Source organism: Lathamus discolor, chromosome 11 (genome assembly GCF_037157495.1).
Source record: "Lathamus discolor isolate bLatDis1 chromosome 11, bLatDis1.hap1, whole genome shotgun sequence".
Lineage (NCBI taxonomy): Eukaryota > Metazoa > Chordata > Aves > Psittaciformes > Psittacidae > Lathamus > Lathamus discolor.
The window spans coordinates 14412879-14431344 of record NC_088894.1 but is presented as its reverse complement, the minus strand read 5'-3'; the positions used below and the strand labels follow the sequence as shown (position 1 = coordinate 14431344).

The following is an 18466-nucleotide window of genomic DNA, read 5'->3' as shown; positions in this document are numbered from 1 at the left end:
GCCCCCAGCTCTGGGGATCTGCAGGGAGGAGAGAGCGTGATGTGCAGGGAATGGGGTCCAGCAGCCACGGGCATCCCGGGGGAGCAGAGTGGGAACTTGGAAGGGAGAGGAGTCGGTCAGAACGTCTGTATGGGAGGGAGCTGTTATCAGAAGGGGATGGAGGAAGGAACAGGGGATACAAGATGCTAGGAGTAGTCCCAAGAGGTTTGGTTGGTCATCAGGTTCTATGTTGCTTCTTCCCAATTCTCCTGTGCGCTTCCCACAGCCACTTCCGAGGACGAGGTCAATATGTGGATCAAGGGGCTGAACTGGCTGGTGGCTGACACGCTAAGGGCTGCCACCCCTCTGCAGATTGAAAGGTGAGGAACTTGTCCTCGTCCTCCACGTTCTCTGGTGGTGAGGAGGGCTCTGGGTGTGGGCTGAGTGGCATTGAGAGCTTCCAGAGACAGCAGTGAAGCAGAGGAGGTGGAGGAGCTGGGGCTCAGTGTGTGTGTCTGTGCCTTTCCCTTCAGGTGGCTCCGGAAGCAGTTCTACTCGCTGGATCGCAACCGGGAGGACAGGTAAGAGGAGAGAGAACCCCTCTGCACAGAGGGTTTGAGCTCGAAGGGTTCCTCTTTTCCCTGAAACCCCAGCCTTTGCTTTGGAACACTGTGAAACACCTCACCCCCAGCTGGCATCGCTCAAGGAGGCAGGCACTGAGGAGCCAACAGGCAGCTCTGGCCACCCCGTCAGGGCTCAGTTGGGTTCTGTTTGTTACTCTCCAGCCCGTTTGCTTTATTCTTCTTCTCTGAGGTCCATGAGACCTTGGATCCATCCCCCTGCTTGGCTTCTAGACTGATGGGCTGCAGCAGGGCCTCTGCTTGTGGGGTTTTCTTAGTGATGCCCTAAGGGTGAAATGTGGAGGTAAGGGAGTGGAATTGGGTCAAGATCCATCATGAGGAGTTAAGAGAAGGGACAAGGGGTCCCTGCTCATTGCAGGGGGTTGGACTAGGTGAGCTTTGAAGGTCCCTTTCAACCCAAGCTGTTCTATTATTCTGTGTTTTCCCTGTCAAGGAGGTAAGTTCCACCACGCTGTTTGCTGCTGCCGCATCAGCTGCTTTTCCCAGCTGCATTCCCCCTCCATCCTCCTCATCCTGAGGTGCTGTTATTTGCCTCCATTCATCCCTGGGACATGCTTTTCCCCTGCAATGTTAACTGAGCCCGGTGACCTCTCAGATTGATTTCCATGTTAATGTGCTCCCCTGGGGCAGGGGGATTCCTCCAGCCCTGCTCCGAGGGGTGGTGCTGGACACATGGCTCACACATAGCTGGGCAACCTGTGCCAGTGTTTTACCACCCTCATTATAAAGAGTTTCTTCCTCATATCAGCCTGAATCTCCCTCTTTCAGTTTAAACCCATCACCCCTCATCCTATGGCAACAGGTCCTGCAGAATAGTCTCTCCCCATCTCTCTTGCAGGCCCCTTTTAAGTACCCTTTTAAGGCCACAATAATTTCTCCCCTTGAGGAGCCTTCTCTTCTCCAGGTTGAACAACCCCAGCTCTCTCAGCCTTTCTTCATAGGAGAGCTGCTCCATCCTTCTGATCGTGGAGGCTGGTTCAGCAGAGCAGAAAGCCAGCCTGCTGCATCTCTCTTGTTCTAATTAATAACATCTATTTGCATCCAGAATTAGGGCAACAAATACAATACACTCCTTACCTGTCCACCAAGGGGAGGAGCTTCAATGCAAACCGTTCCATTAGAAGAGCTGCTGCCCCAGCCCAGGCAGCGAAGGGAGCAGGACTGAGGGGAATGCAGGTCGAGGTGGTGGCATCTCCCCATTTTACAGCCATCCCTGCGCTGTCTGCAGAGCGGGGGCAGCAGTTACGGGGCACGTCCATCTCCTGGGTGAAACCTCTGTGTTAACTTCGGTGTCACTGGGCTCTGCTGCTGCCTCTCAGCCTGGAAACGGGGTTGAAAAGAGACGAGTGAGTCATGGTTCTTTCAGAACGCTGCTTCTTTCCCAACCCGCCCGGGGTCCTTCCCGGGACGGGCAGGGTTTGGCAGCTGCAGGGATCATTGCTGGTGCTGGAGCCCTTTCCTCCCAGCTGGGTGCCTCACGTACCTTCCCGCACGCCGGCAGATGTGGGCTGTTTTCTCTGGCTGCTGGGCCTTTGGGTGTTTGTTTTTCCAAGGGAGGTGAGGTGGAAAGAGCAGGATAACAGGATGCTGGGGTTTTCCTCACGGCAGCGGAGGAGCCTGTTCACCTCTGGCTAGGAGAGCTGCGCGTGCTGCGAGCAGCGTTACGGCACCGGAGGCTGTTTCCATCCCTGTGTGAGGGCTGGGTCAGTCCTTTGGCCTGTTTGTCATGAAACCTTCAAAAACTTCCGTAGGAAAAACGAGCTTATTCATTTGCTTTTCACTTTTTAGTCTCAAAATACCACCAAGCTGTTTATCCAAGGTCTGCAGCACTGGAACATCATTAATAACACCCCGTCAATAAAATCCTTCCATCCGCCATCCTCCTGCGGAGGCAGAGAGGGAAATGCTGGTCACAGCTTGTGCAGGGTTTGCTCTCACCCCTCCTGGTGCCACCACACCGTGATGAGCAGCGCCTCAGTCCAACCCCTCCCTGGTCCAGCCCAGTGTCCCCTGAGCCGGGCACTGTCTCCGGTGCATCTGGAGCTCCTTTTCTAGGAGCTTTACTGCAGTGTCAGCCCCTCACCGAGGGGCCATTGCTGTGGGTGGCCCTGGGGACAGTGGGTCCCATCGGGGGTCCCACCTGAGCTGTCACTCCTTGACACACATCAGTGGTGGCATCTCTCACTGCGCTCCTGGTTCGCTCCCCCCAGCACCGCCCCACTGCCCTCTCCTGTCACCCAGGGCCCCATAGATGGGACACCCATCCTGGGTTGCACATGGCTGTGGATACCGGGTGTGCTGGGGAAGGGAAGGGGCAGGACACTCACCCAGGACACTGCCTGCACGGTGCTGGCCGTGCCACAGCACGGGAGCAGGGCCAGGTCCTGCTCCGGCCGTGCTGCGTCCCGGTGCCCTGCGCTCAGAGCCCACAAACAAGGGCTCTCTGTGTGCCGCCGGCTGCGGGGCCCTGGTCGCTGCAGCGCCTGACACCAGCCTCCTCCTTGGGGGTCCCTCCTCCTTTGTGTCCTTTGAGATCATCTTCTTGCCAGGGAAGAGTGGAAGAGATTCAGTTCATGCTGCGGATGACTGCGGGTGCCTGGGTTAAACCCCTGCCCTGCACATCCTCCCCTTTCCGGCCATATTTGTGTTTGGGTTTCCAGGGTTAGACTTGCCCAATGCTTGGGATGAGGGAGCATGCTGCATGTTTCTGAGCCCCTACATGCTCAGTGGGAGCAAAGGCAGCATCTGTGATTGCTGGGGCAGGCTCCGAGGGCTTGCTTTTAAGGCTGGAGCTGACGGAAGATGATGGCACACAGACCTCTTGCTTCTTGGGTCCTGCAGATGGGAGACATTCCTGTTTTCCTTTGCTGCAGGGCCGTTGCCCAGAGGGGAACAAGAACCCAAGGGCTCCTTGCTGCCCATCTCTAGCTGCCGGAGCTCGGCATCCTGCTTGGGGTTGGTCCAGGGGCCCTTCCTGGTCCGGGAACTGGCACGTTTGGTGTGAAGGGCCCTAGGGAAGACATTGGTGTGTGTGGCAGTGGCTGGGGGAGCGCGGCCGGGGCACGATGGGGCATTGCTGTGGCTGTGACTAGACTCTCTTGCTGATAGAATTAGCTGGGTCCAAACCATCTCAAAGCCTGCTCTGTCCCCAGCTCCTCCTGCAGGCCAGGGAGTGGGGTTTGGAACAGGTTTGGTCACCCAGCATCCACGCTGGGGCGCAGCCAGTGCAAGAATGCTCCTCCCTGGCCGTTCCTGTAAAGCAGAGGGCACTGTGTGCCCATGCTGGCATCAGCTTGAGTGGGCTGAGGGTGCTGGGACTTGCCCTGCAGCAGTAGGAGCTTGCAGGAGCTGTGTTTGCAGTTCCCTTGACATGCAAGCACCTCTCTGCTCCCCACATGCAGCATGGATGTTCATCGGGGTGGAAAATGTTCTCCTGCTCTGCCTTCGGTCCCAGCCCCGGCATCCTGCCGGATCAAGCATCGGTCCTTGTGTGTCACAGCTGATGCTTTGGGTGTCCCTGTCCCAGGGTGAGATGCCTCTGTCCCAGCCCTCCTGAATGTGTTTCCCCTCTTCCCCCTGCAGGATCTCTGCCAAGGACCTGAAGAACATGCTGTCCCAGGTCAACTACCGGGTGCCCAACATGAGGTTCCTGCGGGAGAGACTCACGGTAAGTGCGTGACATCTCTGCTCTCCTCGCTGGCACGGGGTCCTCAGCAGCCTGTGTCCTGCCTTTGAGCAGAGCCTGGTGGTGGCTGGGCCCCACAGAGTGTTTGAACATCACAGAGGCTCTTCCTGGGAGGGGTCTGAAGAGGTGCCAGGTCCTGCTGGGTGCTGCACCCTGGTCCGATGGTGGCCAGCGCCTTCCCTTCACCCCATCCCGCATGCTCCCGGCCGCAGCCAAGGGCTTTGTGCTGGTGGGGTCAAGTGTAGGAGGACAGGCAGCGGGGCTGGTGGCTGCTGGTGGCTGCCTCCTGCATCCCGGGTCCTGCAGCCCCACTGCATCACTGCGGTGCCAGGAGCGAAGGCTCAGCTCCTGGTGACCATGTCCACCAGCAGTGAACTCGAGGCCAAAGGAGAGCGCACGCGTCAGGTCTTGTGGTTTCCAGGTGCTCTCTGCAAGCATGAGTTTAAATGATCCTTTAGTACTAATTCAAGTAAGCATCAACACTTCTGTCAGCACCGATACCTTCATGTGGGTTGGGGAGCGTGGGGAATCGTGTGACTCCACTATGGGTCCCACTGAGATGTGCAGAGGTAGGAGGCAAAGTCTGGCCAGGTTTTGGCCTTTTCCTCCTCCTTCTTCCCCCAGGGATCCTGGTGGGAGGGGACACTCCCGAGGCCACGCAGAGCTGCCTGTGGCCCTGTCAAACCTCTGGTTTCCTGCTGCAGGACGTGGAGCAGAGGAGCGGGGATATCACGTACGGGCAGTTTGCGCAGCTCTACCGCAGCCTCATGTTCAGCGCCCAGAAAATGGTAAGAGCTGGATTCTGCAGGGCTGGGAAGGGGGGGACAGACCATGGCTGTCACTGCCCCGGGCCAGGGAGGGCAGGGAGTAAAGAAGTCCTTGCTCTGGGCTGTTAGCAGGCGGATGAGCAGAGCTGTAAGGAAAGGTTAGATGCTGCTCTGCTGTCCCCGTTCCCTTCCACATCAGTCTGTGCTTTCAATACATTGGATTGAGGGCAACCTAATGCTTCTGCTTCTTCTTCTGCAGATGGATGTCCCGTTCCTGGACAGGTGGGTGAATCTCTGTGTTTGCTGGGGAAGGGGCTGTTTTCTGCTCCATGACGTGCTCTGGTGCCCGCAGCAGCATGCTGGCAATGAGGCATGCTGCGTCCCTCTTGCCACCGCTCTGTTTGTGGCTTTGCGCCCTGAAGAAGCATCTTTGCTGCAGGCGCTCCAGCTCGGGGCAGTGGGGGCTCTCCTCCTCCAGGCTGGGACCCAGCCCAAGTCAGCCTCCTCCAAACCAGTCCCTTGCTTCATGTGGAGCATCCAGACCTCGAGCCACCTCCCAGAGGTTGCCGATGACACCAGGGGCTGTGCAGGCTGCGGCGGGGCTCCCCTCCAGGCAGGGTCTGTGGTGCCAGCTCTGCCCTTCCCTTGGCCGGTGTCTGGATTAAAGGGCTTGAGTCTGGACACGGGAGCTGAAGGCAGAGACCTGTGACCTTGTCCACAGATTTCCCCATGCTTTTTTCCCTATAGCCATAGGAAAGAGCTGGCAGGAGCCTTAGTAGACCAGCACTGCCAGTTCATTTCTGATTTCCTTGGTGCCAGTCCCCAGCATTGCCCTTGGCTGTCCATTGCGGCTTGGTACGTTCATGGACAAGTCCTTTGAGATCATCAGCTACAATCAGTTCCCTCCTTTGTTCCTTGCCTTGCCTCCTTGAGTCCATGTCCTCTGGATCCCTGTAGGTCTGTCCTGTCACAACCACCCCTTCAGTGCCCTGCGCCCATTTAGTTATTGTCACCCTTGTACAAGTCAGTTCCTCTGATGAGTTTTGCTGCCCTCCACCAGAGCTCCACGTTACCATCCCCCTGGCACTGTGAGTCCTGGGCTGCTCCTGGAGCAGCCCCTGGCACTGGGATGTGGATGTGTACTCTCACCTGCTGGGTGTTTGCTGCCGTGCCCTCCCTGTCGCGCTCTGCTCGTCCCCTCTGCCCCTGCAGCACGGCTTGCTCGGAGCACATCTTGTTTGCACACACCATGGTGGTCGCTTGTGCGCTCACAGGGTGCTGGGAGCAGTTGGTTGTGATGTGGTGCATGAGTGACCGAAGCTTCTCCTTGTCTTTCTGCTTGCCAGGGGTGGAGAAAGGTCTGAGCACTTCAGGGTGTCGCTGCTGGAGCTGCAGAAGTTCCTGCTGGAGTACCAGAGGGTGAGCTCAGCTCTGGCCCAGGGGAGGGGTGATGGGATGGGCGCTGGTAGGGACTTGAGGGCAGCCTTGCAGTGGGGCTGAGGTGATGGTTGTGGGTGCTCTGCCTGGCACAGCCACAGCCTGAGCACATCCTCCCTAAGTACACTTTAGGCAGAAGCTCTTCCCTGTGAGGGTGCTGAGGCGCTGGCACAGGGTGCCCAGAGAAGCTGTGGCTGCCCCATCCCTGGCAGTGCTCAAGGCCAGGTTGGACACAGGGGCTTGGAGCAAGCTGCTCCAGTGGAAGGGGTCCCTGCCCATGGCAGGGGTTGGAGCTGGAGGAGCTCTAAGGTCCCTTCCAACCCAAACCAGGCTGGGATTCTGGGATTCCTGGAGCAGGACGTGGTGCAGGGGGAGCACTCATGAGGGTAAACCTCAGCCAGGAACCCTGGTCAGCAAATGGACCAAGAGCAGAAGGTCTGAGGAGTGGAGGGAGGAGCTGGTCAGGGCAGTGTACCCAGTCCCAATGGCCTCAGCAGGTTACTGAAGGTATGGAGCCGTCGAAGCTCCATGGTCCATCCTGTCTGCTCCAGAGGTCTCAGCAGCTCCTGAGGAGCAGCCCGTGGATTTGACCCTTCCATTTAGAAGCGATCTGAGGTCGTTCAGCACAGCAAGAACCAGCAAAGAGACGCAGCGTGGTGATGGCCTAATGAAAGACACCCAGGGGGAGAAGCCAAAGGAAGCCGGGTTGGCTTTTGCCGCCCAGTGAGGAGGGAGGAGGGGAGGCAGATGTGCGCAGAGGAGCTATAGGAGAGGAAAACGCATGGCAATGAGAAAGTGAAGAGCACTTGGGAACGGGGCAGATCCTGCAGTTGCGTGCAAGCCGGTGTTCATGCTGACAGTGCGGTTCGTGGCAGAGCTGGTCTTGCGTTAAAAGCTGCATCCTTCGTCATTTAAGCTCCGGGTTGGATGAGCCACATGTGGGTTTGAGCAATGCTTTCTGTCTCCTGGGGTTTTGCAGGAGCTCTGGGCTGCAGACACCCTTCAGGTACAGGAATTCATGTTCAACTTTCTGAGAGACCCTCTGAGGGAGATTGACGAGCCTTATTTCTCCCTGGATGAAGTAAGACACCTTGAACACTGGCATGTATGGAGTGGGGTGGAGTATGTGTGCTGGGTGACAGCTCTGCTGTCTGTCTCTTCATGGGTCAGGGTGATGCTTGAAGGACCATGGCTCCTGTAAGCTGTGTTGCTATGAGGTGAACGTGGTGGGTCACCCTGTTGCACAGAGCTGGTCAGCCAAGCAATGGCTTGTGGGCTCTTTTCATGTGCTGGCTGTGTGCAGCTGGGAGTGCTCACCAGGCATTCATTTGGAGGAGGAAAGGGGCTGCACTTGGTTTGATGCCCCTTAGGGTAGCTGGGTAACTGCTGGGTAGCTGCTGGCAGGGAGGGTGAGATGCATGTGCAGGTAAACCTGGCTCCTCCCCATCATTAACACGCTTCTGTTTCTTCCTGAGCAGTTTCTCACCTTCCTGTTTTCCAAAGAGAACAGCATCTGGAACTCGCAACTGGACATGGTGTGTCTGGAGAACATGAACAACCCCCTCTCCCATTACTGGATCTCCTCCTCACACAACACGTAAGGACCAGGGGACGCTCCCTCCACCCGTCCGCTCCCAGCCTCCCCTTCCCCAGCGTGGGATTCCCCTCATCTTGCCCAATCCCAGTGGTGGGTCAAGTAGACTTTTCCAAACCACGGTCAGTACAGCAGAGACCTTCCTCTTGGTGCCCCAGTCCTCCCTTTATCGTTTCACCGTCTGTTTTGCTCATTGTCCGCACCTCACATCTTCACAGACTGTGCATTCAGGTCAGTGAATGGCTGTCACTCTGGCCATTCCTCACCATTAACAACGTCACCGTCCAGAGGCTCTTAGGACAGATGTGACAAAATCCTGGCAGGCTGAAATTGGCCATTTTCCTTCTGTGCTGCTAGAAGCACCTTGCAGGAACTGCTTTCCTGCAGACGGGCCCTGCCTCTGTTCCCCATTCATGGGATGCAGTGACAACACCGCAGCCCAAATTTGAAGGCGCAGAGGGCAGGCAGAGAGCTGCTGTCTGCCTGCAGGAGCTGGCCTGACCCTGCTCTCGGGCTGCTGCCGGGGGCTCTTTGTGTCACTGATGCTGATACCGCTCTTTGAGTCTCATCTCCAGAGCCGACAGGCAGGACCTCAGCGTGGTGCTTGCAGCCCCCTGAGCCGGGGCAGAATTGAACCTCTGCCCAGCAGCCACCCCTGCCCCTGTGAGCGCGTGCCTCTGCTGACGTGTTCTCTCCCATGGAAGGTACCTGACCGGGGACCAGTTCTCGAGCGAGTCCTCGCTGGAGGCGTACGCGCGCTGCCTGCGCATGGGCTGCCGCTGCATCGAACGTGAGTGCCGGAGCAGTGCTTTGTGCCCAGCAGTGGCCGGTGGTGGTCAGGGGAGGCTCTGGTTGCTGGTCCGTGTGCCGTTGCCACCCTGATGTGCTGGAGGGGCTGAGGGTGTTGGCTTGGTGGGACTGGTGGTAGGTGCCCGAGCTTTTGGTTCCCCAGGAGATCTGGACATTCACCTCGCTGCTTTGTTACCTTCCAACGTGGGTCCCAGCAGTGCTTGTTTCAGTCCATCTCATCCTGCCTGTATTACAACCAAGATGCTTCCACGGGTCTCTTTCAGTGGATTGCTGGGACGGTCCCGATGGCATGCCAGTCATCTACCATGGGCACACCTTAACCACCAAGATCAAGTTCTCTGATGTCCTGGTCACCATCAAGGAGCATGCCTTTGTCACCTCCGAGTGAGTACAGCAGGACCTGGCCTGCAGCTAGCAGAACTGCCAGGAAGGCAAGGAGTGGGTAGAGCCAAGGCTGGAACAAAGCAGCTTTGGGTAAACCCCAGCAGTGTCAGTCCTTCTCCACCATGTGCATCGCCAGCAGTGGGGGGACACTGTGCTGTAGGGTGGTTACACTGAATGCTCAAGGCAGCACAGATCACTGTGGATGCAAAGTGCTCCTTGAGAGCACAGACACCTGTGACCATTGGGTGATGGTTCTATGTGGACACTGCTGGTCCTGACAGCTCTGTTCCTTCTCCCAGTTTCCCAGTCATTCTGTCCATTGAGGACCACTGCAGCATTGCTCAGCAGCGGAACATGGCTCAGAATTTCAAGAAGGTCTTTGGGGACATGCTCTTGACCAAACCTGTGGATATCTCTGCTGATGGCCTTCCCTCTCCAAACCAGCTCAGGAGGAAGATCCTCATCAAGGTGAACTCCCATCCCCAGCTAGTGGAGACAATGGGGGCAAAATGGTGCGGGTGTGGAAAAAAGGCAGCTCCTAACCTCTGGAAGGGGTTCGTTGGAAGTGGAGACGTGATGCTAAACACAGTGGGAGACAAAAAGCTCTCGTGCTTCAGAGGAGCTGCTATGGAATAAGCTCAGCAGCTGGATGCTGCCCTTCTGGAGAGCTTGGGGGATGCTGGTATTCCTGCTGCAGGAATCACCTCTGGGGAGAAGGGTGGGACTTCAGTGCCCTTTGATGATCTCTGTGGCATGGGTGCCACTTTGGTCCTTTCGGTCTAGGGGAACCCCCTGCAGCAGACCTGGCTGTTCACTAGGCAGCCCATGCTGCTTTCTGGGTGCCTGCTCCCCTCAAGGTACCTGACCCACCCCTTGTCCCACAGCACAAGAAGCTGGCAGAGGGCAGTGCTTACGAGGAGCTACCCACGTCCGTGATGTACTCCGAGAACGACATCAGCAACTCCATCAAGAACGGGATCCTCTACCTGGAGGACCCCATCAACCACGTATGTGTCTCCGTGCCCTGTGGGCTCCACAGGTGCCATGATAGCTCCGCAGGGCACGGCGTGGTGCTGTTAGGAAGGGCTGTGGTGCACAGGAGCTAAGAGGCACTGCTCTGTCCTGTCCCTCAGGGGTCCCTGAGGGCTGGGGCTTTCTGTGCTGGCTCTCTGCTGTGCTCTGCCCTAGGCACCTCCTCTCGGCCCTTGTTAGAGGCAGAAGCTGGGCTAGAGGGAGCTCTGGGCTGGGGCACTGCAGCTGCACTGTGTAAAGCCTCCTACCTGTTACTGCAGTCGGTTCTCGCCATGGCATTTCCTGCTTCCTACCGGGTGCCCACGGAGCTCCCACACCTCGGCGAGCGCTCTGCTCTGTAAAGCACCAAACCTCCCCTCTGCTGTGTGCATCGGCTTCCGCACAGGCTGCTCCCTCAGCGGCTTTGCTTCGCTGGGGATCTGTCAGGCGAAGTCACGTGTGAATGAAACAGAGCTTTGGAGAACAGGGAAGTGAAGCACATAGCCATCTCCTGTAGCCTCACTGGGGATAGCCCTGTGCTGAACCGGGGCAGAGTCCTTTCTTTTTGCATTGATTTGCTTTCCATTCAGTCATCCCCTTTTACTGCGTGCCTGGGTGTTTGCAGTGTGAGCTGCAGTCACTTCGGATGTAAGAGCGACCACATCCTTTGGATTTGGTCAATGTCTTAGGAGCTCCTGTGACTCCACTGAGATCCGTGTTGCTGATTCGCTGACATCAGTGACTGTCCTCTGCAAACCCCATCACCCCTCACTGCTTGTGCTGACCAGGAAGAGCTGGTCCCATGGATGGGTGGTGGGGGCCAGCTTGCTGCTTCCTTGGGGGTCTCTTTGCCCAGAGTTTGTTTCCTTGCAGGAGTGGAACCCGCATTACTTTGTCCTGACCAGCAGCAAGATCTATTACTCTGGGGAGACAACCAGTGACCAAGGAAATGAGGATGAGGAAGAGCAAAAGGAGGTGAGGGCTGCCGTGTGTGATGGTGAGTCCTTCACACAGAGAAAGGACCCCACTTGCAGCACGGTGTGCAGTTCTGGTGTCCTTAACATAAGGACATGGAGCTGTTGGAGCAAGTCCAGAGGAGGCTACAAGGATGATCAGGGGCTGGAGCACCTCCCATATGGAGACAGGCTGAGAAAGTTGGGGCTGTTCAGCCTGGAGAAGAGAAGGCTGCGTGGAGACCTCAGAGCAGCTTCCAGTGTCTGAAGGGGGCTATAGGGGTGCTGGGGAGCAACTCTTCATCAGGGACTGTAGTGACAGGACAAGGGGTGATGGGTTCAAACTGAAACAGGGGCAGTTTAGGTTAGAAGGAAGAAGTTTTTTACTGTGAGGGTGCTGAGGCGCTGACACAGGGTGCCCAGAGAAGCTTTGGCTGCCCCATCCCTGGCAGTGCTCAAGGCCAGGTTGGACACAGGGGCTTGGAGCAAGCTGCTCCAGTGGAAGGGGTTCCTGCCCGTGGCAGGGGTTGGAGCTGGAGGAGCTTTGAGGTCCCTTCTTCAACCCAAACCAGTCTGAGTCTATGATTCCATGACTCGCCTGCCCAGGCTGAGCACTGCCAGCTGCCCGCAGAGGGAGGTAGATCCTGTGGTGGGAAGGGTGGGAGCTGATGCGGGGAAGCTCCCTGGTCCTGGTGGGAAGGCCCCTGTGCACTGTGGCACCGGAGCCTGCCCTCAGGGCGCTGGGTTCCCTGCAGGTGAGCAACAGCACGGAGCTTCACTCCACCGAGAAGTGGTTCCACGGGAAGCTGGGAGCGGGCCGGGACGGGCGGCACATCGCGGAGCGGCTGCTGACCGAGTACTGCATCGAGACCGGCGCCCCCGACGGCTCCTTCCTCGTCAGGGAGAGCGAGACCTTCGTTGGAGACTACACCCTGTCCTTCTGGTGAGGCCGCCGCGCTGCTCCCTGCGCTGCGGGCGTGGGTTCCTCCGGTCACTGCAGTGGGGCGCTCCCAGTGCTCCACGTGCACATTCCTGCCCCAGCACCCTGAGAGCTCATCGGCCCGTGCAGAAGGGTCAAGTCCTTTGGGACCCTTCCATGACAGGTCACTGGCGGGGCAGGAATGCTGTGTCCAGGCTGGGGCTGTGCCTGAGGCTGGTGCAGGACCTCCACAGAGGACCCCGGTTCTCCCTCTCACGCAGGCGCAACGGGAAGGTGCAGCACTGCCGCATCCACTCGCGGCAGGATGCCGGCAGCCCCAAGTTCTTCCTGACGGACAACCTGGTGTTCGACAGCCTCTACGACCTCATCACCCACTACCAGGAGGTGCCGCTGAGGTGCAATGAGTTTGAGATGAGGCTGACAGAGCCGGTGCCACAGACCAATGCCCATGAGAGCAAAGAGTGAGTGTGGGTCTGGGGTGGGTCGTGTCCACTGGGCAGCCAGGACCTCTTGGGACACCCTCCCACATCAGCCGTTCCTTCCTTGCTGGGGCTCTCTGGTCCCCACTTGCTGCCTGTGGAGCTCTCTGTGTCACAGCAGCCACACTGGCCAGCTCTGCTGTTCGTGGAGCTGATTGATTGTGGCGGAAGCTCACTGCAAAGCAAGGAGGCACTGGGCTTGGTTGGGATGCCCTCACCCATGCATCACCAAAGGGCTCTGCCCCAGGAAGAAGACAGCTCTGTTCAGTGTCATGTATATGATGATCTCCCTGTCCTCCTTTTGAGGATTCAAGCAGGCTTCTAGGGGCTGGAGGGGGAACCCAGGTGTGGGGTGAGCTGGCGGTGTGGGGACCTGTGCACAGTGACGTGTCTCTCCTGAAAGGTGGTACCACGCCAACCTCACGCGGGCCCAAGCCGAGCACATGCTGATGCGGGTGCCGCGGGATGGAGCCTTCCTGGTGCGCAAGAGGAGCGAGCCCAGCTCCTACGCCATCTCCTTCAGGTGTGTGGGTGCAGGTCCTGGGTTCCTGGTGTGTCCGTGGTGGTGGGTGCAGGAGCTGGAGCTGGGATGCTGCAGTGTGTGAGAGAGCAGGAGAGCGGCTGTGATCCTGGCGTGAACCTTCCCAGAGCTCTTCTCACTCCTGATAGCCCTGGATAAGACCCACAGCCCCCTGAGAGCCTTCAGGACGCTGCTCCTCCTCCCGTCCCCTGCTGAGGGATGGCTGTGCTCCTTTTGCTCGCATGGCTTTACCTTGGCAGAGACCTTCTCCTGCCAGGTGCCAAGTGGCTCCTCTCTGCCTTTGCTCCTGCCAGGGCGGAGGGGAAGATCAAGCACTGCCGGGTGCAGCAGGAGGGCCAGACCGTGCTGCTCGGCAACTCCGAGTTTGAGAGCCTGGTGGACTTGATCAGCTACTACGAGAAGCACCCGCTGTACCGCAAGATGAAGCTGAGGTACCCCATCAACGAGGAGACGCTGGAGAAGATAGGGACAGCGGTGAGTGTGGGCGGCTGTTGGAAGAAGGGAGCTGGACAGGTCTGTTCCGAGCTGGTGCCCTGAAGCGGTGCTGTATGAGCCATCTCTGTGCCTCACAGCCCGCACCTCTCAGGGCTGGAAGTGCTTTTGGGTTTCAGTGAGGTTTATTGCTGTTCCTCTGACCTGGTACCCAAGTGTGGGCTTGGGTATCTGCTTGCTGTGTGCAGCATCACCTTTGGTCTGTGCCCTCCCTGGGGCGTTCTCCCCGCCTGCCCTGAAGTGGGGATCTGTTCTCCTGCTGTAACTGCTGCCCTTTGCCCCCGCAGGAGCCAGACTATGGAGCCCTTTACGAGGGACGCCACCCCGGGTTCTATGTGGAAGCCAACCCCATGCCCACCTTCAAGGTATGTTCTCAACTGCCTGCCATGGCACAGCCTGCAGGGCTGCAGGGTTTAGCTCTGTTGCTCAAGAGCTCTATGGTTTTGCACCCTCATTTCTATACCGTGACGGGAGCCTGCAGGTTCCCAGGCCGGGCTGCTTCTTGTCCTGAGCCCTCCAAACTAAACCCATCAGTGGCTCCAGCTCAAAGGAAAGTGCCAGTGCGGAGCCATGCCAGACCTGTGACCTCTGGTTTGGCATAAATGGGGGCCTTCATTTGTTCTGCAAGGTCATTAGGGCCTGGCAGCAGGGTTGGGCACTGCCTGCACACAGCGTGCCTCATGGTCCTCCCAACAAGCACATCGATGTCCGTGTGTCCATCCGCTGCCCGGCCTCATGGGAACCCTCCTTGTTGCAGTGTGCAGTCAAAGCCCTGTTCGACTACAAGGCGCAGCGGGAGGATGAGCTCACCTTCACCAAAAATGCCATCATCCAGAATGTGGAGAAGCAGGAAGGAGGCTGGTGAGTGCGCCCTGAGCCTCCCTTGTCCCTCGGGACACACTCAAACCTTGGTGCCATGCAGAGGTGTGTCCCCTCCAGGGGTGGCTCCATCTGGGGGTTGCTGACAAGCTGCACAGCCCCAGAGCCTCCCGAACCCTAAAAGCAGATGATGGAGGAGCTGCCTGTCCCCTGTCACCCCAGTCAGGATGCTCTGGGACCCCATGTGGGTTCTGAGGCTGCCTCATCCCTTTCTTCCAGGTGGAGAGGAGATTATGGTGGCAAGAAGCAGCTGTGGTTCCCCTCCAACTACGTGGAGGAAATCACTGGGCCCAGCAGCCTGGAGCCAGAGCGGGAGGTGAGCTCGTGCGGAGCGGAGCAGGGAGGGATGGCGGGCGGAGCGGTGTGCGCACATCCCAGCACCGTGCCCAGCACCATCCTGCCTCTGCTTCCTTCCCAGCAGCAGCTGGATGAGAACAGCCCCCTGGGAGACCTGCTGGGGGGCGTCCTGGACGTGCCCTCCTGCCAGATCGGTGAGTGCCAGCGAGGGTCGTGGTCCTGTCCTGTGATGGATGCAGGGCTTCAATCTCCAACTGCCTCCAGGCACCCCTGTGCCTGCTGGAAGTGCACAGTCTATGGTGTGTGCTGGTCGTGCAGTGTCTGCTCCGCTGCTGCTCCTGGCACAGGAGGTGCTTTGGGCTTTGGGGCTCAGGCACTTCCTTCCAGCCCCAGTACAGCTGAGGGGCACCCAGGTCCTGCCAAGGAGCCTTGAGCCTGTGGGGCAGCTGTCCCAGTGCAAGGGAGCTCAGACCAATGTTGTGGGCTCCTCTCCCATAAGGGTTGGTCCTCCCTCACATACGTGTGGTCCATCTCCCTGCCAGGGGCTCGGGGAGCTGGGTCTGCTCTGCAGCTCTTGGCTGCCCCTTGGCTCCCCTGAGCCCTTTCGGGTCCGAGTGGCTGTTCCCACCAGAGCGCTTCAGGGCACAGAGTGAAGCTGATGTAGGTATGGGAGAAAGAGGGCATTACAAAGGCTTCTCAGCCCCCGCAGGGTACACTCTGCATCCTCACCTATCCTGGGCTCTGTCTGCTGTCTCCAGCGACCAGAAGTGGAAGTTTCTCCTCTTAGCTGAGAAGTCCTGTGGCAGCCACGAGAGCCCCTCGTGCTCTCCCTTCCTCCCTCTGTGGTGTGGAGGACGTGGCCCAGCATCTGCGGTGACGTTGCCCTCTGCTCCCTGCCCACAGCCATCCGCCCCGAGGGGAAGAACAACCGCCTCTTCGTCTTCTCCATCAGCATGGCCTCGGTGTCGCGCGTGTCCCTGGATGTGGCAGCCGATACGCACGAGGACCTGCTGGACTGGGTGAAGAAGATCCGGGAGGCAGCGCAGACGGCTGATGCACGGGTGAGCGAGAGCCCTGGGCAGGGGGCATCTCCTTCCCAACCCTGGGCTTTGCACGAGGAGCAGCGGAGGGTGGTGGGCCGGCAGCATGTGATGACGGACAGAGCAGTTACAAAGGCGATAAAGCCAGAATAACCTTAGACAATAGAGCAAGGGGTGGAGGCCACACATGGTGGGTTGAGAGGTTCAGGCTGGGCATCTCTGGCAGATCGGTCCATTGGGAGGGTGTTGGAGCCTCCAACATGGGATGGGATGGGATCTCATCCATGGAGGGTGGCAAGGCTCTGCTGCCCTGCATTGGTACCGCTACCAGTCCTTTTCCAGGGGGAAGGTGGGACCCATCAAGGGTGCTTTTGTGGTGTCCCCCCAGCAGACCCACTCATGGTTCCAAGAGCATGGGCAGGAGCAGCCAGTGCTGCCATTGACTGCAATTGGTGAGCTGGGATACCCAATGCCACTGCTCCCTCTGGCCCTGACACCTCCCTCCCCTTCTCTTGGCAGCTCTCTGAAGGGAAGATGATGGAGAGGAGGAAGAAGATTGCCCTGGAGCTTTCAGAGCTGGTGGTCTACTGCCGGCCTGTGCCCTTTGATGAAGAGAGTGAGCATCTGCTGGGCTGGTGGCCACTGCAGGCAGTCACCAAAGCATCACAGACCCACAGTGTGGTGTCCAGAGCAAGCTGGAGCCAGTTTACACTGGAGCTCTAGAAATGTCCTTCTCCAGAGGGTGGAAGTTCCCATCCCCATCCCTCTGTTGCTGGGGTCTGTCACCATCCAGAGCAGCTGCTGAGGCTGAGGCTGGAGAGCATCGTGCCCCATCACCGAGCGTGGCTTTGATGCCTCAGCCATCGCATTGGGCACCTGGCAAATGCCCTCTGGGGCAGAGCAGGGTCTGCACAGCCCGATGGTGCTGAGCCATGGGAGGAGAGGACGGTGTTAGGGAGGGGCCTGGGATGGTTGAAGTGTTTGGAAAGGGAACATGCTCCTGGCTGACCCTGCGCTGTCTCCTCGCAGAGATTGGCACGGAGAGGGCCTGTTACCGGGATATGTCCTCCTTCCCTGAGACCAAGGCGGAGAAGTACGTCAACAAGATCAAGGGCAAGAAGTTCCTGCAGTACAACCGCCTGCAGCTCTCCCGCATCTACCCCAAGGGCCAGCGCCTCGACTCCTCCAACTACGACCCGCTGCCCATGTGGATCTGCGGCAGCCAGCTCGTGGCCCTCAACTTCCAGACCCCAGGTGAGGGCAGTGGGATGGGGAGCTGGGCAGGCGCCGGGTACCTGCCTGCACCCTGCCCTGGTCCTGCCGAGACCCGGGCCCAGGAGGGGCTCTGCAGGAGCCAGGCTCAGCGGTCACGTCCATGGTTGCCGCAGGGCAGATGTGCTGCAGAGGGCTGGATGGACCAGGAGCTGTGCTGAGCCAGCAGGCTGTGGTGCCACAAGGACAGGATGAAGTGGGGAGGGAGCAGGGAGTCCCCTGAGTCCCCCTGGTGACAGGCAGGGGCCAGCGCGGCCCCAGCTTCCCCTCCTGCTCATGCTGCCCTGTCCAGCCTTCCCCTGGCCCTCAGCAGCCCCTGTGGGAGCTCACCAGCACACCAGAGAGCTACGTGCCTCTTTTGCTGCTGGCTTTGCCATTCCACTGGGGAATTCCAGCATCTCGCAGGGTGGTTTGGCAAACACCAGAGCCAGCACAAGGAAAGCTGAAAGGACAGGGAGGGAAAAGAGGTGGCCCACGGAGCAGTGGGCAGTCGGGCAGGTTGTGCAGTTACCCCTTGGCCCCAGCGTGTGCCCAGGCTGCAGTGAGACTTTGGTGCACCAGGCGCTGCCAGGGGGTGGGCTGTGACCCCTTCAAAGGGCTTGTGCAAAGCACCAGTCCTCCTGGTGGTGTGGCTGGTGACACGAGCATGGCGTCTCCTCCCTCCATCTCCTGCCTGTGCGTTCCAGACAAGCCCATGCAGATGAACCAGGCCTTGTTCATGTCCAGTGGCCAGTGCGGGTACGTCCTGCAGCCGACCAACATGCGGGATGACATCTTTGACCCCTTCGACAAGAGCACGCTGCGGGGCGTCGAGCCGCTCTCCATCTCCATTGAGGTCAGTTCCTCCTCCCGGCGTGGATCCAGGGGTTGTAGTGAGCTTGGGGTGATCTGACGGTGTTCCTGGTTCCTGGCCCCTGCGGCTGCTCCTCACCCAGCCCCTGAGCCCCAGGCCTGGGGAGCTCCCACTGCAGGGGGGGATCCATGGGTGCTGCTCCCGGCTGCCGGGAGAGCAGCAGGAGGAGCAGCCGGAGCATCCCGCAGTGTGCCCATGGCACCCCTCCCGCCAGGGCTTGGGGCCGCCAGGTGGCATCCACGAGCCGTGGAGGTGACATCCCGGTCCCCGGCGCTTGGAGTGTGACAGCTCCCACCGGGATAACAGAGCTGCGCCGCGCTCCCTCCTTGTCGCGTGGCTGCTCTGGGCTCCGTGTTCCCGTATCCCTTTGGGCATGGTCTCTCTTGGGAAGATGCTCATGATCACAGCGCAT

General features: G+C 59.0%; 1 protein-coding gene across 7 annotated transcripts in view; it reads left to right on the top strand.

Moving 5' to 3' along the window:
• PLCG1 (phospholipase C gamma 1) overlaps positions 1-18466 on the top strand; it is a 42392-nt gene that overhangs the window by 19841 nt on the left and 4085 nt on the right. For 4 of the 7 annotated variants that reach the window (XM_065691387.1, XM_065691385.1, XM_065691386.1 and 1 more), the window contains exons 3-27: positions 266-359; positions 513-560; positions 4203-4287; positions 5010-5093; positions 5332-5354; positions 6419-6491; positions 7489-7590; positions 7988-8106; positions 8808-8893; positions 9177-9297; positions 9597-9765; positions 10182-10304; positions 11182-11283; positions 12017-12204; positions 12462-12662; positions 13084-13203; positions 13515-13695; positions 14001-14078; positions 14471-14574; positions 14812-14908; positions 15014-15083; positions 15793-15950; positions 16449-16545; positions 16959-17183; positions 17888-18036. In XM_065691387.1, the coding sequence (XP_065547459.1) occupies positions 266-359; positions 513-560; positions 4203-4287; positions 5010-5093; positions 5332-5354; positions 6419-6491; positions 7489-7590; positions 7988-8106; positions 8808-8893; positions 9177-9297; positions 9597-9765; positions 10182-10304; positions 11182-11283; positions 12017-12204; positions 12462-12662; positions 13084-13203; positions 13515-13695; positions 14001-14078; positions 14471-14574; positions 14812-14908; positions 15014-15083; positions 15793-15950; positions 16449-16545; positions 16959-17183; positions 17888-18036 (2897 nt within the window). Of the gene's footprint in view, positions 1-265; positions 360-512; positions 561-4202; positions 4288-5009; positions 5094-5331; positions 5355-6418; positions 6492-7488; positions 7591-7987; positions 8107-8807; positions 8894-9176; positions 9298-9596; positions 9766-10181; positions 10305-11181; positions 11284-12016; positions 12205-12461; positions 12663-13083; positions 13204-13514; positions 13696-14000; positions 14079-14470; positions 14575-14811; positions 14909-15010; positions 15084-15792; positions 15951-16448; positions 16546-16958; positions 17184-17887; positions 18037-18466 lie in introns of all 7 variants that reach the window. The other 3 variants (XM_065691383.1, XM_065691384.1, XM_065691381.1) reach the window with 1 other exon arrangement.